The sequence below is a fragment of the Mustelus asterias genome, chromosome 26 (genome assembly GCF_964213995.1).
Source record: "Mustelus asterias chromosome 26, sMusAst1.hap1.1, whole genome shotgun sequence".
Lineage (NCBI taxonomy): Eukaryota > Metazoa > Chordata > Chondrichthyes > Carcharhiniformes > Triakidae > Mustelus > Mustelus asterias.
Genome location: NC_135826.1, coordinates 39,213,322 through 39,240,213, shown reverse-complemented (window position 1 = coordinate 39,240,213; position 26,892 = coordinate 39,213,322). Strand labels below are relative to the sequence as shown.

The 26,892-nt window shown below is 50.1% G+C and overlaps 1 protein-coding gene across 1 annotated transcript in view; it reads right to left on the bottom strand.

Annotated features, from left to right (window-relative positions):
• cpamd8 (C3 and PZP like alpha-2-macroglobulin domain containing 8) overlaps positions 1-26,892 on the bottom strand; it is a 217,944-nt gene that overhangs the window by 137,541 nt on the left and 53,511 nt on the right. The window contains exons 13-23 of the mRNA XM_078198736.1: positions 24,217-24,301; positions 21,721-21,829; positions 21,178-21,405; positions 14,879-15,049; positions 13,048-13,176; positions 9,802-9,982; positions 8,476-8,648; positions 7,319-7,468; positions 5,283-5,444; positions 4,187-4,329; positions 1,030-1,092 (exon numbers count right to left, since the gene is read on the bottom strand). Of these exons, the coding sequence (XP_078054862.1) occupies positions 1,030-1,092; positions 4,187-4,329; positions 5,283-5,444; positions 7,319-7,468; positions 8,476-8,648; positions 9,802-9,982; positions 13,048-13,176; positions 14,879-15,049; positions 21,178-21,405; positions 21,721-21,829; positions 24,217-24,301 (1,594 nt within the window). The remainder of the gene's footprint in view (positions 1-1,029; positions 1,093-4,186; positions 4,330-5,282; positions 5,445-7,318; positions 7,469-8,475; positions 8,649-9,801; positions 9,983-13,047; positions 13,177-14,878; positions 15,050-21,177; positions 21,406-21,720; positions 21,830-24,216; positions 24,302-26,892) is intronic.

Here is a 26,892-nt window from a genome sequence, read left to right as displayed (position 1 = left end):
CAGTTACACTGTGTATTTACAACACAATTCCTGCTCTGATTGAAGTTTGGAAAATCATGATGTAATATTTAAACATGCAGGGTAGGAAGATTCTGATCAACATCCTGGGGGTTACTATTGACCAGAAACAAAACTGGACCAGCCATATAAATACTGTGCCTACCAGAGCACGTCAGAGACTCGGAATCCTGCGGTGACTCCCCAAAGCCTATCCACCATCGACAAGGCACAAGTCAGGAGTGTGATGGAATACTCTCCGCTTGCCTGGATGGGTGCAACTCCAACAACACTCAAGAAGCTCAACACCATCCAGGACAAAGCAGCCCACTTGATTGGCACCCCAGCCACAAAAAAATTTCACTCCCTTTACCACCGACCAACAGTAGCAGCCACACGATTCACTGCAGGAAATCACCAAGGTTCCTTAGGTAACACCTTCCAAACTCAAGACCACTGCCATCTAGAAGAAGAGCAGCAGTTACCTGGGAACTCCACGACCTGGAGGTTCCCCCCTTCCCAAATCACTCACCATGCCGATTCAGAATTATATCATCGTTCCATCACCTTCGCTGGGTCAAAATCCTGGAACTCCCGCCCTAACAGCACTGGGGGTGTACCTACATCACAGGGACTGCAGCGGTTCAAGAAGGCAGCTCACCATCACCTTCTCAAGGTGCATGGGCAATAATTGCTGCTCTAGCCACTGACACGCACATCCTGTGAACACATAATAAAACTCTCCCCATCCCCAATCCCCTCCCACACTCCATCCCAATCTCTGCTGCCTAACTGATGCCAGCCAGCTGACTGTCTCTGACTTTTACATAGCGCCGATCCCAGAATAGCCTCCAGTGTGAACACGATCCAAACCAGTTCTAATTAAGAGTCAAATTGTGAGGTGATACCTCAGCGAAGAGCAGATTTTCCCACCCATTACACTTAGCGCAGGGGAATGCTTTCCTCCCAGAATCGGCGAGAAGCTATTCCAACTCCACTGGGAATTGTGGATCCCGATTTCACTGTTCGTACCTGATGTTGAGGCAATGCCAAATCCAGGTTTCCGGAAAATAAGTTCTTTTCCTCTTTTCAGCCCTAAACAGAAAGAAACAAACTGATCTTTAGAGAGGAGCAGAATGTCAGTGAGACGGCAGCCAGGCAAATCCTGAAGGAATTTATCACAGCCACCTTTAACGTCAATAATTGCAGGCAGGAGCCCAACACCCCCCCGTAGGCACAAGCCCCACCCACATCCCCCTGCCGGCACAAGCCCCACCCACATCCCCCTGCTGGCATGAGCCCCGCCTCCCCGTGCATGAGCCCCGCCACCCCCCACCCACCACGCCAGCACGAGCCCCACCTCCCCCCGCCTGCGCTGGCATGAGCCCCGCCTCCCCTTGCCCGCCGGCACAAGCACCACCTCCCCCTGCATGAGTCCTGCCACCCCCCCCCCCCCCCCCCCCCAGCACCCCCTCCTGCCGGCAGGAGCCCCGTCTCCTCCTGCATTAGCCCCGCCACCTCCCCCGCCGCCACGAGCCCCGCTCCCCCCCCCTCCCCCACGCCGCCACGAGCCCCGCTCCCCCCCCCTCCCCCACGCCGGCACGAGCCCCGCTCCCCCCCCCCCTCCCCCACGCCGGCACGAGCCCCGCTCCCCCCCCCTCCCACGGGCACAAGCCCCACCCCCCTCCCACGGGCACAAGCCCCACCCCCCTCCCACGGGCACAAGCCCCACCCACCTCCCACGGGCACAAGCCCCACCCCCCCCACGGGCATAAGCCCCACCCCCCCCACGGGCACAAGCCCCCCCCCACGGGCACAAGCCCCACACCCTCCCCCCCCCCCCACGGGCACAAGCCCCACCCCCCCCACGGGCACAAGCCCCACCCCCACTCTGATCTCTCTCCATTATATTGATGGGACAATGGACCCTAAACTCTCCAAACTCATTGCTCCAAACCCACAAAGCCAGAAAAAGGGGGCTCAAGCCTCACTCCTGGGACCTCAGCATAAAATACCAGCTGACAATCCAGGGTTGGCTTGCAAATACAGATGCTGAGCTCAGAGGGAGCCATGCTCTGGTGGAACAGGGACTGCATTGGGAAGGTCCAGGCACGGCTCAGATGCCCCATGGTGCTCCTGGTTTTATTGTCCGGGCCCACTGTTCCTTGGGAGCAGCAGGAGCCAAACTTCGCTCACACAGCCTCCATGTCGGCGCTGGGCACAGCCGCACACTGGTCTGCACCAAATCCCAAGGCTGATCAAGGCTGGATATCACAGCAGTGATTAGATTTACAGCATCAAACACACCGAGGCTGCGTCACAGCACGGATACCCTTGTGTCACATCAGGGACAGTGAATAAGATAAATTTCACAAAATAGCTTAAATGCAGGAACACGTAATTTTCATGTGTTTAAATTTATTGTGCACTTTTAACAATAGTCGTCACGGTTACTATTCAGCTGTTTTGTTTTATTTTGTCACCACCCCACAACACCCAAGCCAAGCACAAATCTTCGATCCAAGCTCACACCCAAGTCTGAGATGTCAAAAAGGGAACTGGGGAAAAATTTAGGAACCCCACACTGTCAGAGGGTCAGTACTGAGGGAGTGCCACACTGTCAGTGGGTCAGTGCTGAGGGAGTGCCGCACTGTCAGAGGGTCAGTACTGAGGGAGTGCCGCACTGTCAGAGGGTCAGTACTGAGGGAGTGCCGCACTGTCAGAGGGTCAGTACTGAGGGAGTGCCGCACTGTCAGAGGGTCAGTGCTGAGGGAGTGCCGCACTGTCAGAGGGTCAGTACTGAGGGAGTGCCGCACTGTCAGAGGATCAGTACTGAGGGAGTGTCGCACTGTCAGAGGGTCAGTACTGAGGGAGTGCCGCACTTTCAGAGGGTCAGTACTGAGGGAGTGCCACACTGTCAGAGGATCAGTACTGAGGGAGTGTCGCACTGTCAGAGGGTCAGTACTGAGGGAGTGCCGCACTTTCAGAGGGTCAGTGCTGAGGGAGTGCTGCACTGTCAGAGGGTCAGTACTGAGGGAGTGCTGCACTGTCAGAGGGTGGGTACTGAGGGAGTGCCGCACTGTCAGAGGATCAGTACTGAGGGAGTGCTGCACTGTCAGAGGGTGGGTACTGAGGGAGTGCCGCACTGTCAGAGGATCAGTACTGAGGGAGTGCCGCACTGTCAGAGGGTCAGTATTGAGGGAGTGCTGCACTGTCAGAGGGTCAGTACTGAGGGAGTGCCGCACTGTCGGAGGGTCAGTGCTGAGGGAGTGCCGCACTGTCAGAGGGTCAGTACTGAGGGAGTGCCGCCCTGTCAGAGGGTCAGTACTGAGGGAGTGCCGCACTGTCAGAGGGTCAGTACTGAGGGAGTGCTGCACTGTCAGAGGGTCAGTGCTTATGGAGTGCCGCACTGTCAGAGGGTCAGTGCTGAGGGAGTGCCGCACTGTCAGAGGGTCAGTGCTTATGGAGTGCCGCACTGTCAGAGGGTCAGCGCTGAGGGAGTGCTGCACTGTCAGAGGGTCAGTACTGAGGGAGTGCTGCACTGTCAGAGGGTCAGTGCTTATGGAGTGCCGCACTGTCAGAGGTCAGTGCTGAAGGAGTGCTGCACTGTCAGAGGGTCAGTACTGAGGGAGTGCCGCACTGTCAGAGGGTCAGTGCTGAGGGAGTGCCGCACTGTCAGAGGGTCAGTGCTGAGGGAGTGCTGCACTGTCAGAGGGTCAGTGCTTATGGAGTGCCGCACTGTCAGAGGGTCAGCGCTGAGGGAGTGCTGCACTGTCAGAGGTCAGAGCTGAGGCCACACTGTCGGAATGGCTGTGCTTCAATGAGATGTTAAAACGAGGAGGAAAATACTGTGTTTATCATATGACTGAAGAGCTGAGGACACTGAGAATCAGACTCGTTCCATGGTGTCCGCGCTGCCTCTTCTTAGAGCTATTCAATTCGCTCCATTTTCCAAGGCCTGCAACTTTTCCCTTTCAATGACACACCTTCCCACATCCCCAACTCCGTTCATTAGGCACGTTGTCTGGATGGTGACCTTGCAAGGTGTCAGTTTGAGCAGCATCTGCCCACCGCCTTCCTGACCTGTAACAGAGTCCTCGCAGCTTTATAACAGAGTGTTATGTCAGTGAAACACATCAGTGTCCATTCAAATTAAGACTTATGGCAAAGCACAAAGTGTTTCTCTTACCTGGGCACAGTCCTCGGGTGCAAGGCTGCCACAAGAGTCCCAGTGTGGGGCTGGAAAGCAGGCACTGCCTCGTCTGTGTACATCCCCCCATTCTGCCTGTGATTCAGGCTCACAATGTCCGTCATGACCACTAGGCCCGTTTCCTAGGTAACCGAGAAAGCACAGGCAGATCAGAGAACCAGACTTGGGGTGAAAGACCTCCATCACCCAGAACAGCTCTGAATCAGCACCGGGTGTGCCAGGGAACACGAGGTGGGGTGGGGGGTCAGAGCACAAGCAAGGATTCACCTGACCATCCAACAGAACTCACTCAACACATCTAGAGCTTTGGGGTAAAATGACCTGGGCTGTGTGGGACCTCAGATCATTCTCAATGTATTTAGTGCTGGAAAAAGTGCATGTTTGAGTTAAGGGCAACTTCAAAAGATTTGGTACTCCCTTCACTGATTTGCTATCTTGTTCCACACAAGAAGAATCAATGTGTATCCCAGAGTCAGTGTATGTGGAACCCGTACCCCAGTGAGAGTCAGTGTGTGTGGGACCCGTACCCCAGTGAGAGTCAGTGTGTGTGGGCCCGTACCCCAGTGAGAGTCAGTGTGTGGAACCCCTACCCCAGTGAGAGTCAATGTGTGTGGAAACTGTACCCCAGTGAGAGTCAGTGTGTGTAGGACCCATACCCCAGTGAGAGTCAGTGTGTGTGGGACCCGTACCCAGTGAGAGTCAGTGTGTGTGGAACCCATACCCCAGTGAGAGTCAGTGTGTGTGGGACCCGTACCCCAGTGAGAGTCAGTGTGTGTGGAACCCGTACCCCAGTGAGAGTCAGTGTGTGTGGAACCCGTACCCCAGTGAGAGTCAGTGTGTGTGGAACCTGTACCCCAGTGAGAGTCAGTGTGTGTGGAACCCATACCCCAGTAAGAGTCAGTGTGTGGAACCCGTACCCCAGTGAGAGTCAGTGTGTGTGGAACCCGTACCCCAGTGAGAGTCAGTGTGTGTGGAACCCGTACCCCAGTGAGAGTCAGTGTGTGTGGAACCCGTACCCCAGTGAGAGTCAGTGTGTGTGGAGTGTGGAAATGTGTTTGATGGAGGAGGTGCTTACACTGAAGGCGAAGTGAGCGTCCTTGGTGATGTCCCAGTGCCAGGGGAACACGGATGATCTTCTTTTCCGCCGTGATGATAACCCTGGCCACCAGAAGTGACCGTCATCTTTCGGAATTCCAAAAGCATCTGAAACATCGTAATTGGCCAACTCCTGGAACACCTGGAGATGATCAGATAATGTCAAAGGTGGTGAGCCGTCAGATGCCCTGTTACATAAACAGTGGGCATTGCCAGACAGGGGAGACTAGGGAAGGGGTAACACTCTTTGCACTGTACAGATCCAGGCATCTCTACCCCTAGGCATTCGCAGTGTCTCCTCGCCTGGGAGTCACTCAAGCTCCTTGTTGATACTTGTATCTCTCGGTTTTCCTGTGACCAAGGCTCACAAGGAGTTATACTGTTGCAGTTGAGAAAAGACACTCATATGTACGTACGCACACACAGACAGTTCGTAGAATCATACAGCAAAGAAGAAGCCCATTGGCTCATCGAATCCACACCGACACATTAGAATCACCTGACCTCCCACCTAATCCCATCTGCCAGCACTTGGCCCATAGCCCTGAATGTTATGATGTGCCAAGTGCTCATCCAGATACTTTTTAAAAGGATGTGAGGTATCCCGCCTCCACCACCCTCCCAGGCAGCGCATTCCAAACCGTCACCACCCTCGCCTGACTCAGGAAGTCCCGAGTCTGCTGGTCTAAGCTAGTGTCCATATTTGAACAAGGGGATTAAAATCAGTCAGCATTCCTGCTCCCAAACACTAATCAATGGGTCCACCTGGAAAATGCAGATCAGGACAGCACTGGAACTACTGTGATGCCCCCCATGGTCAAATATGGTGTCACTGTTGCATACAAGGAGTATTGATGGGGTGATTGTGATGAATGGGTTCTTCATTTCAGCGAGGGTCTGCACCCTGAGACAGGGGAAAAGCATCATTAATCCTGTTGTCATCCTTTCCCCACCACTGGAGATTTTCCAGATGGTCTGGGCAGCTGAGGGGTCACATGTGGCAAACATAAAGCTCCAGTCAGAGCCTGTCTGGAGTCGGTGAGTTCAGTTCTGGCTCTGTATCTTAGGAAGAAGCGACTGGCCTTGAAATAACTACAGCACAGAATTTACCAGAATGATACCAGGGCTGAAAGGGTTAAGATCATGAGGAACAGTTACATAGAATAGGCTCATAATACCTTGAGTTTGGAAGATTAAGGAACAATGTGATTGAGGGGGTTTGAAGTGAAGATTCGATTTCCCCTCATGGGAGAAGCATTTCCTCTCAAAGTGGAATCTGGCTCTCTCTGCTTGCAGCTGAGGCTGGAGGGCAACTGAAAATGTGGAAACTGAGATTGATAGATTTGGGATGGGTCAGGACAGTAAACGTTATGGAACCAAGCTGGATAGATGGAGCTCAGAATTAGTTTACTATGATCTAATGGAATGGTGGAACGGTGCAGTAAAGATTTATTAGGATGCTACCGGGACTTGATGGTTTGAGTTATAAGGAGAGGTTGGATAGACTGGGACTTTTTTTCCCTGGAACGTAGGAGGCTGAGGGGTGATCTTATAGAGGTCTATAAAATAATGAGGGGCACAGATCAGCTAGAAAGTCAATATCTTTTCCCAAAGGTGGGGGAGTCTAAAACTAGAGAGCATAGGTTTAAGGTGAGCGGGGACAGAGATACAAAAGGGTCGAGGGGGGCAATTTTTTCACACAGAGGGTGGTGAGTGCCTGGAACAAGCTGCCAGAGGTAGTAGTAGAGGGGGTACAATTTTGTCTTTTAAAAAGCATTTAGACAGTTACATGGGTAAGATGGGTTTAGAGGGATATGGGCCAAATGCGAGCAATTGGGAATACTGAGTGGTTAAAAATAGGGCGGTATGGACAAGTTGGGCCGAAGGGCTGTTGCCATGTTGTAAATCTCTATGACTCTATAACAGGATGGAGGGGCTGAATGGCCTCCTCCTGTTTCTATATTCCAGAAAGTGCGGTTTCTACACGTTGGTAAAATTGGTGCGGAGTTTGATTACCTTCTCGGTGGTGAGCTGGAAGCCCGGTTTCAACAGGTACACACTCTTATCCACAGTCGCCACACAGACACAGGACCTGACCTCTCCCTTCACCACAACACTGATCAGCTCGCCAGGCATGGTCTTGTTGGCAGAAAGTGAAATCGATACCTGAACATTCGGACAAAGAAAGCAGATTGTGAATCTTCTCACTGCTGTACTCCCCCTGCACCAACTGGTTTTCTTTCTTTCCCAGTTTAATTGTTCATATCTAAACTCGCACCAAGTCCTGTTCACTCATCACTGGCTGTTCGCTGCCCCTCCCTGGCTCCCACTGCGGCAATGTCTTGATCAAAGAATCCCTGCACTGCAGAATGAGGCCATTCGGCCCATCGAGTCTGCACCGACCACAATCCCACCCAGGCCCTATTCCCGCAACCCTTCATATTTACCCTGCTAACCCGCCTGACACGAGGGCAATTTAGCATGGCCAATCAACCTAAACTGCACATCTTTGGACTGTGGGAGGAAACCGGAGCACCCGGAGGAAACCCACGCAGAGACAGGGAGAGCGTGCAAACTCCACACAGACAGTGACCCAAGGGCGGAATCGAACCCGGGTCCATGGCGCTGTGAGGCTGGTGCTAGCCAATTTAAAATTCTCATCCTCGTTTCTGACTGTCTTCATGGTCTCACTCCCTCGCCATCTCGGAACTCTCCTCCAGCCCCACAAGTGATCTCAGCTCTCCTCTCACTTTGGCCTCGAGTATCCCAGGTTTTAATCACTTTAAGCATAGGGGATTTTCACAGTAAGTTCATTGCAGTGTTAATGTAAGCCTATTTGTGACACTAATTAAGAAATATAAACTTAAAACTTTAAAAATTGGTGGAAGTGCCTTCAGCTGCCTGGGCCCTAAAGTTCTGGAATTTCCCCCCAACCACCGCACCGCCCCCCCCCCCCCCCCCCCCCCCCCCCGCACCGCCCCCCCCCCCCGCCCCCCAAAACCTCTTCCCCTCTCTCTGCTCTTCCAAGAAGCTGCTTAAAACTGGCCTCTTCGATCAAGCTTTGGCCACTTATCCTCATATCTCTTTACGTGTTTGGCAATCACTCTGGTGAAGCACCTCGGGCCATTTTACTAATAAAGGTGCTTAATAAGTACAAGTTGTTGGGCACTCACCTTATTCTCGTAGGACGGCTGGACTGGGATTTGGATACTGTCGGTGATTCCCTCGCCGTTCTCCCGGACGTAGTAGACAAGCAGCCGGGCGAGGGGAATCATGTTGTATGTGACTGTGAAATGTAAGGAGGTACTGCAAACATCCACCTCACTGGTTGAAGACTTGGACTGATCTGAGGAGAAAGCAGCAATTTCACTCAACTCCCAGCTTTCCTAATGCTCCACAAAAATCGCACAGAGTTATACAGTGCAGGATGAGGCCATTCAGCCCATTGCATCTGTGCTGGCTCTTTGAAAGAGCTATTCGATTAGTCCCACCCCCGGTTCTTCCCCCACAGTCCTACATTCTTCCAGCACTTACCCAATTGAATCTCCACCTTCCAAATCACAATTCATTGCAAGAAAAAAAAAATTGCCTCAATTCCCCCTTTGGTTCTTTTACCGATTACCATAAATCTGTGTCCCTCTGGTCATAGTTTCTTCACTATTTTGAAAACTGCTACAAACCTCTCAAACTTCTTTGTCCACATGACCCTCTGCTATATTAGGAGGTAAACACAGTAAGAAGTTTAACAACACCAGGTTAAAGTCCAACAGGTTTATTTGGTAGCAAAAGCCACACAAGCTTTCGGAGCCTTAAGCCCCTTCTTCAGGTGAGTGGCCACTCACCTGAAGAAGGGGCTTAAGGCTCCGAAAGCTTGTGGCTTTTGCTACCAAATAAACCTGTTGGACTTTAACCTGGTGTTGTTAAACTTCTTACTGTGTTTACCCCAGTCCAACGCCGGCATCTCCACATCATATTAGGAGGTGACAGCAAGAAATCTCACAACACTGGGTTAAAGTCCAACAGGTTTATTTGGAATCACGAGCTTTCGGAGTCTCACTCCTTCCTCAGGTGAGTGCCTGTTGGAGTTTAACCTGGTGTTGTGAGAATTCTTATTGTGCCCACCCCAGTCCAATGCCGGCATCTCCACACATTGGGAAGTGGTTATGGTCATTGTCCTACATCACTATCTTTCTGAGCTGTATCAATAAGAATGAACCTCCTTTGCCAAGGAAGCTAAAGGCAGATTAAGCTCACCAGGCTGCCCGTGGAGGCCATTTGTTTTTAATCAGATTGGTAACACGAGGCTACATTCCACAGGACGCACCCTCCAACAGAGGAGTGCCCTCACCCAGAGTTCAATAAACCCAGACAGGCACAAGCCATTCAGATCTCTACCGCCCCCCCCCCCCCCCCCCTCCCCCCCTATCATTGTCACACTGTTCTCTGGCAGCTTTCCATCAGTTTCCCCCCCTCCCCCAGTCCTTCTCCATTTCACTCACGGTTCTGTGAAGTTTGTTTCTCCTTGTCGAAGGTGACTGTGGCTCTCTTGCTCCGCTGCTGAGTGACACTCGCTGGCTGCCTCCCTGATTTCACAATGTTTCCCCGCGAAGCGAGCTCATAGTGCAATGTGAAGTCACAGGTGCAGGTGGATTTCAGGGGAATCTGAGCTTCCTCCCCAACCTGGAACCATCAAAGCATGGCATGAGTTTGATTTTAAGATGAGGAGGCCTAGGCTACTGAGTTGGTCATTGCCAGGATCCCACCCAGGGTGGCATTGTCACAAGGGGCAGAAAGAGCCTCTAGCCCCAGTCTGGCCTGGGCTGGTTGGTCAGTTGCCCAGCAATAAGGGTCACCAACAGCCTCACCATACTGAGCTCACTACTCAGTTGAACCAGAGATCCCACTCCAGGTTACAGTCTGGTTAGAAGCAAGTTTATGACCTTCAGGTGAATTAGGATCAGAACGATTGGATTGAGAAACTGACAAACATTTACAAACTAATTTAAGTTTATTTATTAGTCACAGGTAGGCTTACATTAACACTGCAATGAAGTTACTGTGAAAATCCCCTAGTCGCCACACTCCGGCGCCTGTTTGGGTACACTGAGGGAGAATTTAGCATGGCCAAAGCACCTAACCAGCACGTCTTTCAGACTGTGGGAGGAAACCGGAGCACCCGGAGGAAACTCACGCAGACATGGGGGGAATGTGCAAACTCCACACAGACAGGCAGTGGCCCGAGGCCGGAATTGAATCCGGGTCCCTGGCGCTGTGAGGCAGCAGTGCTAACGCACTGTGCCACCGTGCCGCCCCTTGGTATAATTTCAAAGTTTGTAAATGATACAAAACTCAAACATCGTAAGCGATAAGACATTGGATTGTTGAAATGGGCAGACTTATGACAGATGAAAGTTTACAGTTCTGGCTGGACAAGGTGACAAGGCTTTTGAATCGGAATATTGGATCCTTGGCTTTATTAAGAGAGTAAAAGATTACAAAAGCAAGGATGTTATGCTCAATCTTTACAGATCATTGGTTCGGTCTCAGCTGAAGCATTGTGTTCAATTCTGGGCATGGCAGAGCAGGATGGACGTGGAGTCGGTGCGGAGGAGATTTACTAGAATGTTCCCAAGGATGAGGGACTTCAGTTAACGTGGAGAGACAGGAGAAGCTGGGATCACCTAGAAAGGGATAATTTGATTAGGGATAGTCAGCACGGTTTTGTGAAGGGTACGTCGTGCCTCACAAACCTTATTGAGTTCTTTGAGAAGGTGACCAAAGAGGTGGATGAGGGTAAAGTGGTTGATGTGGTGCATATGGATTTCAGCAAAGCGTTTGATAAGGTTCCCCATGGTACGCTTTTGCAGAAAATACAGACACATGGGATTGAGGGTGATTTAGTGGTTTGGATCAGGAATTGGCTAGCTGTAAGAAAACAGAGGGTGGTGGTTGATGGGAAATATTCATCCTGGAGTTCAGTTACTAGTCGTGTACTGCAAGGATCTGTTTTGGGGCCACTGCTGTTTGTCATTTTTATTAATGACCTGGATGAGGACATGGAAGGATGGATTAGTAAATTTGCGGATGACACTAAAGTCGGTGGACAGTGCGGAGGGAAGTGGCAGGTTACAGAGGGACATAGATAAGCTGCAAAGCTGGGCTGAGAGGTGGCAAATGGAGCTTAATGTGGAAAAATGTGAGGTGATTCACTTTGGAAGGAGTAACAGGAATACAGAGTACTGGGCTAATGGTAAGATACTTGGTAGTGTGGATGAACAGAGGGATCTGGGTGTCCATGTGCATAGATCCCTGAAAGTTGGCACCCAGGTTGATAGGGTTGTTAAGAAGGCGTGCGGTGTGCTAGCTTTTATTGGTAGAGGGATTGAGTTTCGGAGCCAGGAGGTCATGTTGCAACTGTACAAAACTCTGGTGCGGCCGCATTTGGAGTATTGCATACAGTTCTGGTCGCCGTATTATAGGAAAGATGTGGAAGTGTTGGAACGGGTGCAGAGGAGATTTACCAGGATGTTGCCTGGTATGGTGGGAAAATCGTATGAGGAAAGGCTGAGGGACTTGAGGTTGTTTTCGTTAGAGAGAAGAAGGTTAAGAGGTGACTTAATAGAGGCATACAAGATGATCAGAGGATTAGATAGGGTGGATAGTGAGAGCCTTTTTCCTCGGATGGTGATGGCTAGCACGAGGGGACATAGCTTTAAATTGAGGGGTGAGAGATATAGGACAGATGTTAGAGGTAGGTTCTTTACTCAGAGAGTAGTAAGGGGGTGGAATGCCCTGCCTGCAGCGGTAGTGGACTCGTCAACATTAAGAGCATTCAAATGGTTATTGGATAAACATATGGATGATATTGGAATAGTGTAGATTAGAGGGGCTTTAGATTGGTTCCACTGGTCGGCGCAACATCGAGGGCCGAAGGGCCTGTACTGCGCTGTAATGTTCTATGTTCTCCTTGGAGCAGGGACGGTTAAGGGAAGATTTAATAGAGAGGTTGAAAGTCATGTTAAGTTTTGATTGAGTAAATAAGGAGGAACTATTTCAAGTGGTCGGAAGTTGGTCACCAGAGGGACACACATTTAATGCGACTGGGAAAAGAACGGGAGTTATTATTTTTTTTAAACACAGTGAGATGTTGTGAACTGGGAGGACAGTTGAAGCTGCTTCAATAAGAACATTCAAAGGGAACTGGATAAATACCGGAAATGGAGAAACTTTCAGGAGTTTGGGGAAAGGAATTTCTTCAGCCAGAGGGTGGTGAATCTGTGGAACTCTTTGCCGCAGAAGGCTGTGGAGGCCAGGTCATTGAGTGTCTTTAAGATAGAGATAGAGAGGTTCTTGATTAATAAGGGGATCAGGGGTTATGGGGAAAAGGCAGGAGAATGGAGATGAGAAAAATATCAGCCTTGATTGAATGGCGGAGCAGATTCGATGGGCCGAGTGGCCTAATTCTGCTCCCATGTCTTACGGTCTTATGGAAAGAACAGGGAGGTGGGGGATGAATTGATCTTTCAAAGTGCTAGCACAGGCTGAAAGGCTGAATGGTCTCTTTCTGTGATGCAGAATTCTAGTATTAGAATTAAGCCGGTATTCTGCAGGTTTTAACCTGCGGTTTTCAGTGCCTGTTGCTGATTAGCTGCAGTGACTATTCGATATGTTCAGATACTCTGTGCTCTGCTCAGATTCCAGTTATTGAGAATAGAATCGCCCAATTTCCCAGAATAACTCCTCACCTTGAAGGCTCTATCCGGCCCCTGAAGCTGAATATGGCATTTGCTTGGTGAATACCAGCTGCTGATGGAGAGGTAACTGGGGAGATACTGGTCACCAGCTGGGGTCCCATTGATAGCTGTCACCTTAGTCTGAGGAACAGGGAGACCAGGAAGCAGTTTGAATAAGCACAGTGAAACATTGCCATTTAAACATTGCCCACACACACGCCCACCCTCTCTGACACCAGGATTGGTGGAATGGGGGGTGACATTGGCCAGGAGGTAAAAGTTTCGACTCACCACACTCCCATCATCACTTTTAATATTTGTTCTAGGGATCGGATCGTCGCTGGCTAGGCCAGCATTTATTGCCCAAGTCGCCCTTGAGAAGGTGGTGGTGTTCCCAGGGTCTGCTGGGAACACAAGGAGCAGCAATCAACCGCCTGGCCTGTCCAGCCTGCTCCACTATTCAATGAGATCATGGTTGATCTAATTGTGGTTTCAGCTCCACTTTCCTGTCTGCCTCCACCACCTCCCCACCCCCCACCCCCCCCCACCCCCTCACCCACCTCCCTCCAACACCACCGCCCCCCCCAACCCTCACCCACCCCACCCGCCAAACCCCCCACCCTCACGTCCCTTGGAATTACTCGTGTCCACTTTATTCACAATCGCCAGTCCCAAAGCAGGCAGGGAGGGACAAATGAGCCCATTCCTTGGTGACAGCCCGAAATCAGGTCATACAGTCAGCCCCTTGGAGATTCATCGCTGTCTGCAAGTACACGTCTCACTGGTCCCCTTTATGCTTCAGTGTGCACGGGTATGTGTGCGAGTGTGCATGTGCAAACACGTGTCTGTGTGCAAACATGTCTGTGTTATGTGTGCGTGTGCAAACAAGTGTCTGTGTGTATTTGTGCGTGTGCAAACGTGTGTGTATGTGTGCATGTGCAAATATATGTTTATGTGTGCGCATGTGCAAATGTGTGAGTGAGTGAGTGAGTGAGTGAGTGAGTGAGTGAGTGAGAGAGAGAGATAGAGTGAGTGAGTGAGTGAGGTGAGTGAGGTGAGTGAGGTGAGTGAGGGGAGTGAGGGGAGTGAGGGGAGTGAGGTGAGTGAGGTGAGTGAGTGAGGTGAGTGAGGTGAGTGAGTGAGGTGAGTGAGTGAGGTGAGTGAGTGAGGTGAGTGAGTGAGGTGAGTGAGTGAGGTGAGTGAGTGAGGTGAGTGAGGGAGGTGAGTGAGGGAGGTGAGTGAGGGAGGTGAGTGAGGGAGGTGAGTGAGGGAGGTGAGTGAGGGAGGTGAGTGAGGGAGGTGAGTGAGGGAGGTGAGTGAGGGAGGTGAATGAGGTGAGTGAGGTGAGGTGAGTGAGGTGAGTGAGGGAGGTGAGTGAGGGAGGTGAGTGAGGGAGGTGAATGAGGTGAGTGAGTGAGGTGAGTGAGGTGAGTGAGGTGAGTGAGTGAGGTGAGTGAGGTGAGTGAGGTGAGTGAGGTGAGTGAGGGAGGTGAGTGAGGGAGGTGAGTGAGGGAGGTGAGTGAGGGAGGTGAGTGAGGGAGGTGAGTGAGGGAGGTGAGTGAGGGAGGTGAGTGAGGGAGGTGAGTGAGGGAGGTGAGTGAGGGAGGTGAGTGAGGGAGGTGAGTGAGGGAGGTGAGTGAGGTGAGTGAGGTGAGTGAGTGAGGTGAGTGAGGTGAGTGAGGGGAGTGAGGGGAGTGAGGGGAGTGAGGGGAGTGAGGGGAGTGAGGGGAGTGTATACACGGTTGAGTTACTGCATGTTTGGTGTGAGTTGCACAATTTGCATGCGGCCTCACTCTCTTTGGCCTCGTGCAGCCTCTCGGACACACGCAGCCGCTCCCCTCACCTCCAGCCAGACATACTGAGCAGCAGTCGGAATGGACGGGATCTCAAACTCCACCCTGCTGTCCTCGGACACCAGCTCACTCGTGTACACGTTATCCTTCGGAGTGAGCTCAGCTTTGATCCGCACAGTGATACCATTCGCAGGACTTCCGTCCGGATACATCACCTCCACCTGGGGAAACAGCACAAACAGCACAGCAAAATAACCTGTTAGTCAAGGAGCGCTGCAGTCACCAGAGAGATTCCCACTCTCGATAACCCTCAGGTCTACCATATCTTCAATGGAGTGAAACATTCTGAGGAATTTCACCCGAGTTGTCAAACTGAAAGTGACATTGAAGCTAAAAAGGAGACATTGGGACAGGGGACCAAATGTGAATCTGAATTCAGCAGATTGCATTTGAATAAAAATACAACTAATTGCTCCTTCAAAACAACCATAAAGTAAACTAAAGATGCAACTTTTGTCAATGATTTTAACTCCTCTCTGTCCCACCAACAGTTGTCAGAGAATGGGAGTCTTAAGAAATTATTGCAGAGATGTGAAACAAAATGGGTTACAGGGTTAATGGGTAAAGAGTGGGGCAGAGGGATTAGTTTGGGATTGATACAGGGCTATGGGGAGAGAGTAGGGCAGTGGGATTAGTTTGGGATTGATACAGGGCTATGGGGAGAGAGCGGGGCAGTGGGATTAGTTTGGGGATTGATACAGGGCTATGGGGAGAGAGCGGGGCAGTGGGATTAGTTTGGGATTGATACAGGGCTATGGGTAAAGAACGGGGCAGTGGGATTAGTTTGGGATTGATACAGGGCTATGGGGAGAGAGCGGGGCAGTGGGATTAGTTTGGGATTGATACAGGGCTATGGGGAGAGAGCGGGGCAGTAGGATTAGTTTGGGATTGATACAGGGCTATGGGGAGAGAGTGGGACAGTGGGATTAGTTTGCGGATTGATACAGGGCTATGGGGAGAGAGCGGGGCAGTGGGATTAGTTTGGGATTGATACAGGGCTATGGGGAGAGAGCGGGGCAGTAGGATTAGTTTGGGATTGATACAGGGCTATGGGTAAAGAGCGGGCAGTGGGATTAGTTTGGGATTGATACAGGGCTATGGGGAGAGAGCGGGGCAGTGGGATTAGTTTGGGATTGATACAGGGCTATGGGGAGAGAGCGGGACAGTGGGATTAGTTTGGGATTGATACAGGGCTATGGGGAGAGAGCGGGGCAGTGGGATTAGTTTGGGATTGATACAGGGCTATGGGCAGAGAGCGGGACAGTGGGCTTAGTTTGGGATTGATACAGGGCTATGGGGAGAGAGCGGGGCAGTGGGATTAGTTTGGGATTGATACAGGGCTATGGGGAGAGAGCGGGGCAGTGGGATTAGTTTGGGATTGATACAGGGCTATGGGGAGAGAGCGGGGCAGTGGGATTAGTTTGGGGATTGATACAGGGCTATGGGGAGAGAGTGGGGCAGAGGGATTAGATTTGGATTGATAAGGGCTATGGGGAGAGAGCGGGGCAGAGGGATTAATTTGGGGATTGATGCAGGGCTATGGGGAGAGAGCAAGGCAGTGTGATTAGTTTGGGGTTGATACAGGGCTATGGGAGTGAGCGGGGCAGTTGGATTCGTTTGGGGGTTGATACAGGGCTATGGGGAGAGAGCGGAGCAGTGGGATTAGTTTGGAATTGGTATAGCAAAGAGTTCCATAGCCATGAATGAAAACAGAATAAGTTTTCTTAAGTTTATTTATCGGTGTCATAAGTAAGCTTACATTAACACTGCAATAAAGTTAGTGTGAAAATCCCCTAGTCACCACAATCTGGCATCTGGCATCATGGGAGGTTAGTTAGGAAGGTTCAGTCGCTAGGTATACATGGGAGGTAGTAAATTGGATTAGACACTGGCTCAATGGAAGAAGCCAGAGAGTGGTTGTGGAGGATTGCTTCTCTGAGTGGAGGCCTGTGACTAGTGGTGTGCCGCAGGGATCGGTGTTGGGTCCATTGTTGTTTGTCATCTATATCAATGATCTGGATGATAATGTGGTAAATTGGATCAGCAAGTTTGGGGATGATACAAAGATTGGAGGTGTAGTGGACAGTGAGGAAGGTTTTCAAAGCTTGCAGAAGGACTTGGACCAACTAGAAAAATGGGCTGAAAAATGGCAAATGGAATTTAACGCAGACAAGTGTGAGATATTGCACTTTGGAAGGACAAACCAAAGTAGAACGTACAGGGTAAATGGTAGGACTCTGAAGAGTGCAGTTGAACAGAGGGATCTGGGAATACAGGTACAGAATTCCCTAAAAGTGACGTCACAGGTGGATAGGGTCGTAAAGAGTGCCTTTGGTACATTGGCCTTTATAAGTCGGAGTATCGAGTATAAAAGTTGGAGTGTTATGGTAAGGTTATAGAAGGCATTGGTGAGACCAAATTTGGAGTATTGTGTACAGTTTTGGTCACCTAGTTACAGGAAGGATGTAAATAAGGTTGAAAGAGTGCAGAGAAGGTTCACAAGGATGTTGCTGGGACTTGAGAAGCTGAGTTACAGAGAGAGATTGAATAGGTTGGGACTTTATTCCCTGGAGCGTAGAAGATTGAGGGGAGATTTGATAGAGGTGTATAAGATTTTGATGGGTATAGATAGAGTGAATGCAAGCAGGCTTTTTCCACTGAGGCTAGGGGAGAAAAAGACCAGAGGGCATGGGTTAAGGGTGAAAGGAGAAAAGTTTGAAGGGAATATTAGGGGGGCTTCTTCACGCAGAGAGTGATGGGAGTGTGGAATGAGCTGCCGGATAAAGTGGTAAATGCGGGGTTACTTTTAACATTTAAGAAAAACTTGGACGGGTTCATGGATGAGAGGGGTGTGGAGGGATATGGTCCAAGTGCAGGTCAGTGGGACTAGGCAGAAAAATGGTTCGGCACAGACAAGAAGGGCCAAAAGGCCTGTTTCTGAGCTGTAATTTTCTATGGTTCTATCTGTTCGGGAGGATTTAGCACGGCCAATGTGCCTAACCAGCATGTCTTTCGGACTGTGGGAGAAAACCGTAACACCCGGAGGAAACCCACGCAGACCCGGGGAGAACGTGCAGACTCCGCACAGACAGTGACCCAAGCCTGGAATCGGACCCAGGTTCTTGGGGCTGTGAGGCAGCAGTGCTAATCACTGCGCCACCGTGGCATAAACGTCGATGGATTTTCATCATCACTGATTGATTCCAACAATATTATCGAAGAGTAGGAGGGAGGGAATTCCGCTTCGTTCCTACTCACTATCGTCCTCCTCATGTGGGGGTGTCAGTGAAAGAAAGCAGTGGATGTAGCTGTCATGCCCCAGTCAGTCCAATAGTTGGCTGGGGGAGGAACAAAGGAAGGCTATTTGGGTGAATTTGTACCCCAGAAGGTGACCAGGAAACAAGGGGTTAAAGCTGATGATGTCACTGAACCTCTGAAATCATAGAAATCATAGAATCCTACAGTGCAGAAGGAGGCCACGGTGGCGCAGTGATTAGCACTGCTGCCTCACAGCCCCAAGAACCTGGGTCCGATTCCAGGCTTGGGTCACTGTCTGTGCGGAGTCTGCACGTTCTCCCTGGGTCTGCGTGGGTTTCCTCCGGGTGTTACGGTTTTCTCCCACAGTCCGAAAGACATGCTGGTTAGGGCGCATTGGCCATGCTAAATTCTCCCAAACAGATGCCAGATTGTGGTGACTAGGGGATTTTCACACTAGCTTCATTGCAGTGTTAATGTAAGCTTACTTATGACACCGATAAATAAACTTAAGAAAACTTATTCTGTTTTCATTCATGGCTATGGAACTCTTTGCTATACCAATTCCAAACTAATCCCACTGCTCCGCGCTCTCCCCATAGCCCTGTATCAATCCCCAAACTAATCCCACTGCCCCGCTCTCTCCCTATAGCCCTGTATCAATCCCCAAACTAATCCCACTGCCCCACTCTCTCCCTATAGCCCTGTATCAATCCCCAAACTAATCCCACTGCCCCACTCTCTCCCCATCGAGCCTGCACCGACCACAATCCCACCCAGGCCCTACCCCTGCATAGTTACCAGCAAATCCCTCTAACCTACGCATCTCAGGACTCTAAGGGGCAATTTTTTTTTAACCTGGCCAATCAACCTAACCCGCACATCTTTGGACTCTGGTTAGATTTACTTGTGACTCCGGGGTTAAGAGGCAGCCTGAAATCTGTGACCAATCAACATCATTTTTACACAGAGTTGGTTAATGGGTTAAATCTTTTCATTTTAACTCCGGAGCTTTGTTCCCAATTTTACTTCATTCTGAATGAAACAACTCAGACGAGTCGTGTGTACAATAATGAGCAACGACTCCAGGATCCTAACTCTGCCTCTGTGCTGAACACAGAATCATTACATGTGCCAGTAATAAGCAGCTGTCAGTGGCATTACATTCAGTCAGGATCTGGCATCCTGCAAGGCTTCTGGTGTAATCAGTGTCCTGGCATTGGGAGAGCCTCCTTGTGAGCCAAAAACTGCTGCTCAGTTTATCCAGACTTCAGGCTCCAACATCCCATCAATGAACAGAACCCCGTGTTGTAGCAGGGACAGAGGTAGGGGGGCATGCGGGGGATTATTTGTAATATTCTGGGCTGGAAAGTCAATGCGGATCCAGCAAGCACTGGGGAGATGACCGAACAGAACTCGATGCAGGCAACAGAGTTTTGAAATATTTGACAAGAGGGGAGAATGTGGGAGGCCAGTTTGCATTGAATAGTGAAGTTTAGATGCGAGAGTCATGGGCAAGATTTCCAACAGGGTGGATGGATTCTGGCGACGTTACAGAGGTGGAGATAGGTGGACTTCACCAGAAGCTCATCTCGGATACACCATGTCGCTAAGGCTGGTTCAGTCTCAGTCAGATGCCGGGGAGAGGGGCAAAGTTAGTGGCTGGGAGCAGAATTTGTGACGGTTTGAGAAAACAAAGGGATGGGATCTAAATGTCCTCTCTGGAAGCACAGGGTGGGGTGGGGGCACTTCATCAGGTGGGAGGGTGTCAGGATGGTGCGGGCATTGTCCGTGGTGAAAGGGCCACAGATGGTTTCCCCATCCCATCACTGACTGAGGCCACGAGTGAGAAAATAATGCCCAACTCAGAGCCTCATTCCATCACCACTGGTATTTCACCCAGCAGCTGATCGATCACAAGCCAGGCTGCCTGTGGGCCCCAATGGGAGGGGTCCCTCAATCTAGCCGGGGGGAAGCCAGCTCCCTATCTCCAGTGCTCAATCACCCATACAGTCTTCCCCCTTCCCCCACCATCACATAGCTGCTGCCTGGCTCTTACGGGGACCTTGGGCTCTGGGTAGCTGCATTATCAGTGGGGCTGCCAATCAGTGGAGTTCTACCAGTCTCTAACAGCCAGAAACTCTCAACAGGCGGGAGTTCCACCCTTGGGAACCTCCATCCCGGAGAATGCCCGGCACTGGCCTCTCCCGTGCCCAGGATTCCCAAAAGGAGGGACTCGCGTGGGTTGGGAGTAGGTGTGCCGTAGTGGGATTGTCACCTGACTAAGAATCCAGGGAACCTAGAGACCCGGGTTCAAATCCCACCATGGCATAGAAAAATCCCAAATTAAAATTCTAATGATAACCACGAAACCAATGTTGAATGTTGTAAAACCCCATCTGGTTCACTAATGTCCTTTAGGGAAGGAAATCTGCCGTCCTGACCTGGTTTGGCCCACATGTGACTCCAGAGCCACAGCAATGTGGTTGACTCTCAACTGCCCTCTGAAATAGTTGAGAGAGACACGCAGTTCATGAAAGAATAAAGAAGGCGGGACCTCAACAAGATTCCACCCAATGGTTTCAGTCTTCCCCTAAATAATTGGAAGAAATTTCTGCTCCCCCAGTGCTGAATGTCAGACAAGCTGTGCGATAACTGGGAGTTCGGAGTTGTTGAGAGAGGCGGTGATGAGGTAGAGCTGGACACTGTCAGTGGATATGTGAAACGTAACAATGCTGTTGAAGGGCAGGATGTAGGTGAGAAACAGATGGGGCCGGGTCCATGGACAGATCCTTGGGGTTACCAGAGGTAATAGTGTGGGAGCAGGAAGAGAAGGGACTGCTGTGATTAGACGGATAGGAATGGAACAAGAGAAAGGTTATCCAACCCAGCTGGGTGAGCCTGGAGCGGCTTTGAAGAATGTGTCAAAGTCTGCAAAAAGGTTGAAAAGGACAAGAGAAGAAAGTCAGCCACATCGGGTGTCCTTTGTTGGTGTTCTATGGAAATTGTGCACTGGGTCTGTGTCCCCTCTGACCTTGGCTTTGTAGGGAAGACCTGGTTTGAACTGCTTGCGAGTGTCCTTGGAATACTTGATGTCGATGAGCTGCTTGTGAACCGGAGTCGAGTCGTCGAAGGTGATCTGTTTACTGCCGTCGACACTCGTCACTGAGGCCCAGATGTTCACCGAACCTCGGAAATGATCTGGGACGTCAACCGGCATCATCGCTTTGGCACAAATGGGAAAGGAGGCGGACCCGTCAATCTGCAGAAAGCAAGAGTTCCAAAGTGAGGCATTCTGGTCGGAAGAAGAATGAGGAGAAGCAACATAAACTAAACAGTACGATGTGGAGAGAGAGCGAAGGAACAGAGATACCAGGGGGTAGATGTATTCAAATCTAACCCCCTAACCTGGGAGTTTATGATGGGGACAGTATGTAAAAGCTGTTTATTCTGAGTCTAATAATGCGTTGTTGCTGCTCTGGGGGACTTGGGTAAATGCTGAAATGCAAAGTGATTCATTGGGTGACATTATTTTATCAGTAACTCCCGTCATAGTCGGAAAGCAGGGGTTCTTTACCTCCATGGTCTTCACCACTGGGTGTCCCACCTCATGTCGATAGTAACCCACTCCATTCACCGTCATGTTCACTGTCAATCGCCCCAACACCGGCTTCCCAAACATGTACCTGACAGAGACAGAGATCATGGAGAGAGAGAGACAGAGAATTAGTTGATGCCACCACTCCTGGTGTGAATACTGACAAAAAATATTCATTTAGCGCCTCTCCTATCTCTTCAGACTCCACGCACAACTTCCCACTACTGTCCTCGACTGGCCCTAATCTTACCCTAGTCATTCTTTTATTCCTGACATACCTACAGAAAGCTTTAGGGTTTTCCTTGATCCTACCTGCCAAAGACTTCTCATGTCGCCTCCTGGCTCTTCTTAGCTCTCTCTTTAGGTCCTTCCTGGCTAACTTGTAACTCTCAAGTGCCCTAACTGAGCCTTCACGTCTCATCTTTACATAAGTCTCCTTCTTCCTCTTCACAAGAGATTCAACTTCTTTAGTAAACCACGGTTCCATCGCTCGACCACTTCCTCCCTGCCTGACAGGTACATACTTATCAAGGACACGCAGCAGCTGTTCCTTGAACAAGCTCCACATTTCAATTGTGCCCATCCCCTGCAGTTTCCTTCCACATCCTATGCATCCTAAATCTTGCCTAATCGCATCATAATTTCCTATCCCCCAGCTATAACCCTTGGCCTGCGGTATACACCTATCCCTTTCCATCGCTAAAGTAAACGTAACCGAATTGTGGTCACTATCACCAAAGTGTTCACCTACCTCCAAATCTAACACCTGCCTGCAACAGTAGTGGACTCACCAACATTAAGGGCATTTAAATGGTCATTGGATAAACATATGGATGATATTGGAATAGTGTAGGTTAGATGGGCTTTAGATTGGTTTCACAGGTCGGCGCAACATCGAGGGCCGAAGGGCCTGTACTGCGCTGTAATGTTCTACGTTCTATGTTCTATGGTCTATGGTCTATGTTCTATGGTCTATGGTCTATGGTCTATGTTCTATGGTCTATGGTCTATGTTCTATGGTCTATGTTCTATGGTCTATGTTCTATGGTCTATGTTCTATGGTCTATGTTCTATGGTCTATGGTCTATGGTCTATGTTCTATGGTCTATGTTCTATGGTCTATGTTCTATGGTCTATGGTCTATGTTCTATGGTCTATGTTCTATGGTCTATGTTCTATGGTCTATGTTCTATGTTCTATGGTCTATAGTCTATGGTCTATGTTCTATGGTCTATGTTCTATGGTCTATGTTCTATGGTCTATGGTCTATGGTCTATGGTCTATGTTCTATGGTCTATGTTCTATGGTCTATGTTCTATGGTCTATGTTCTATGGTCTATGTTCTATGGTCTATGTTCTATGTTCTATGGTCTATGTTCTATGGTCTATGTTCTATGGTCTATGTTCTATGGTCTATGTTCTATGGTCTATGTTCTATGTTCTATGGTCTATGTTCTATGGTCTATGTTCTATGGTCTATGGTCTATGTTCTATGGTCTATGTTCTATGGTCTATGTTCTATGGTCTATGTTGCACAAGCTCCTCCTGCACCTGAACTTTATTCCCTCGCCATTAGTCATGAAATATTCACAAGTGATTCCAGAGAACAACTGGCGTTCAGCTGGAGCATGAATTGGGGGTAGGCGTTGAAGAAAAGAATAATTGCTGCCACCCCCCCACCCCACCCTCACCTCTCCACCAAGGCACAGGAGTTCCCCATTGATTATTTTAATCCCAATTTACATTCCATTAAAGTTAGAAGCTTCAATCTAATACCCACCATCAAACCAGGCCCAAGAGGCACAGGAGAACATTTAAAACAAGCTTTCCACCAATAGATCTTCAGCTCAGGGAGAATTGCCGAGATCTCTGGTTGCTGCTGGCGATATGAAGCTTAGTTCCCTGGGTTGTGGTGGAAGGTTGCCACACTTCATCAAGATCACCAGCATCTATCGGGCAGCCTGGAGAGTGTCTAAACCCACCTGGATTGCTCGTTGCTACCCCTCCTGGAATGGCACCAGGCGGCTGCCTCCAGACAGCTAAACTGGCAAACCCCCCCCTATTCCCAACCCCCCCATTCCCCCCCCCCATCACCAAACTCCCCCATCCCCAACCCACCCCCCCCATTCCCCAACCCGCACCCCCCCATTCCCCAACCCGCACCCCCCCATTCCCCAACCCGCCCCCCCCATCCCCAACCCGCCCCCACCATCCCCAACCCGCCCCCACCATCCCCAACCCCTCCCCCACCTCCAATCCAAAGGAACCTGTACGCTGACTGGAAAATCTCAGTCAGCCTCCAACAATTGGCCAACTGTCTGCCCGCTGTTTGTTGGCAGGTAACCCTGCTGCCCATCCACCCTGCCTCAAGGGGGTGGGATGGAGCTGGGCAACCAGCTCTCCAACTTACACCTTTAGCACCCGCCCGCCTTGGGGCTCAAAGTCCAGCCCCATGTTTCAAGCTGATGACCTTACCTGGCACGGACGGTTCCTTCCTCACATTTGTTCAGGTCCTGGATATACCTGGGCGGATCAATCACCAATTCAAACTTCGGTAAAACTAGGTCAGAGATAAAGATGTTTGTTACAATCAGGTCAATACTCAGTTTCCACAGATAGCACCCGCCCACTCTAAGGGAATTTGTCCATAGTTGACATAGGGAAATTATTGGAAAGGATTTTTCGAGACAGGATTTATTCCCACTTGGCACTAAGTGGACGTATTAGTGAGAGGCAACATGGTTTTGTGAAGGGGAGGTCGTGTCTCACGAACTTGATCGGGTTTTTCGAGGAAGTGACGAAGATGATTGATGAGGGTAGGTAGGATGTGGTCTACACGGACTTCAGTAAGGCCTTTGACAAGGTCCCTCATGGCAGACTGGTGCAGAAGGTGAAGTCGCATGGGATCAGAGGTGAGCTGGCAAGGTGGATACAAAACCGGCTCAGTCAAAGAAGACAGAGGGTAGCAGTGGAAGGATGTGTTTCTGAATGGAGGGCTGTGACAAGTGGTGTTCCTCAGGGATCAGTGCTGGGACCTTTGCTGTTTGTAATATATATATAAATGATTTGGAGGAAAATGTAACAGGATTGATTAGTAAGTTTGCGGACGACACAAAGGTTGGTGGATTTGCAGATAGTGATGAGGACCATCAGAGGATACAGCAGGATATAGATCAGTTGGAGACTTGGGCGGAGAGATGGCAGATGGAGTTTGATCCGGACAAATGCGAGGTAATGCATTTTGGAAGGTCTAATACAGATAGGAAATATACAGTAAATGGCAGAACCCTTAAGAGTATTGATAGGCAAAGGGATCTGGGTGTACAGGTACACAGGTCACTGAAAGTGGCAATGCAGGTGGAGAAGATAGTCAAGGAGGCATACGGCATGCTTGCCTTCATCGGCCGGGGTATTGAGTTTAAAAATTGGCAAGTCATGTTGCAGCTTTATAGAGCCTTAGTTAGGCTGCACTTGGAATATAGTGTTCAATTCTGGTCGCCACACTACCAGAAGGATGTGGAGGCTTTGGAGAGAGTACTGAAAAGATTTACCAGGGTGTTGCCTGGTATGGAGGGCATTAGCTATGAGGAGAGGTTGGAGAAACTTGGTTTGTTCTCACTGAGCAACTGAGGTTGAGGGGAGACCTGATAGAAGTCTACAAGATTATGAGAGGTATGGACAAAGTGGATAGTCAGAAGCTTTTTCCCAGGGTGGAAGAGTCAATCACTAGGGGGCACAGGTTTAAGGTGCAAGGGACAAGGTTTAAAGGAGATGTACGAGACAGATTTGTTACACAGAGGGTGGTGGGTGCCTGGAACTCGTTGCCGGGGGAAGTAGTGGAAGCGGATACGGTAGTGACTTTTAAGGGGCGTCTTGACAAGTAATGAATAGGATGGGAATAGAGGGATATGGTCCCCGGAAGCGTAGGGGGTTTTAGTTCAGTCGGGCAGCATGGTCGGCGCAGGCTTGGAGGGCCGAAGGGCCTGTCCCTGTGCTGTAATTTTCTTTGTTTTTTTGTTCTTTGATACTAGATTTTAATTCACCAGAAATCAGTCATACACAAAGAAGAAAGGCCCACTGCCCTTCACCCCCATTCCAGCTTTCTCCAAAGCCCGGCAAACTCTTCCCTTTAAGTATTTCTCCAATCTCTTTTTGGAAGTTATTATTGATTCTGCGCGCTTTCGGGCAGTGCCTTCCAGATCACAACTCGCTGTGCAAAATATTGTTTCCTCATGTCACCTTTGATTCTTTTGCCAATCGCCTTCAATATCCAGGATTGGATGAGGAGGTCTTTCCCCACATTAAATATCGGGAAGATCAAAGCCTTCCTCTCCAATGCCCACCAGAAACTCCATTCCCCAGCTACTGACTCCCTCCCACTCCCTGCCAACTAACTGGGCTTGAACCAGTTAGTTTACAAGCTGGATGCTGTGTAAACCCCGAGTTCAGCTTCCAGCTCATAGTTGCACCATCACTAAATCCTACCTATTTCTATCTCCATCACATCACCCAGTTCCACCCATTTCAGCTCATCTGCTGCTGAAACTCTCATTCACGCCTTTGTTACATCGAGACTTGATTATTCCAACACAGTGCTGGCTGCTCAATGAGAAGCCCCGGGGCATCCAAAATCGTCCTGCTCATGTCCTAACTCACACCAAATCCTGTTCAAGTCCCACTCAGGCACACGTTCACTCTCCAGTTTAAAACTGATTCTTATTTCCAAATTCCCCTATCTCTGCAATCTCCTCCATCCCTTCAATCCTCGGCGATCTCTGCGCTCATCCTCTGATCCACCGTCGGTAGTCGAGCTTTTAGTTCCGTGGGCCCAAAGTTCCGGAATTCCCTCCCCTAATTTCCCCAATTCCCTTTCCTCCTTTAAGATGCTGCTTAATATCCACGCCTACGATCAAGCCATTGGTCACCTGTCCTAATATCTCAAAGAAAATTACAGCACAGGAACAAGCCCTTCGGCCCTCCCAAGCCTGCACCGACCATGCTGCCCGACTGAACTAAAACCCCCTACCCTTCCGGGGACCATATCCCTCTATTCCCATCCTATTCATGTTTTTGTCCAGATGTCCCTGAAAAGTCACTATCGTATCTGCTTCCACTACCTCCCCTGGCAGCGAGTTCCAGGCACCCACCGCC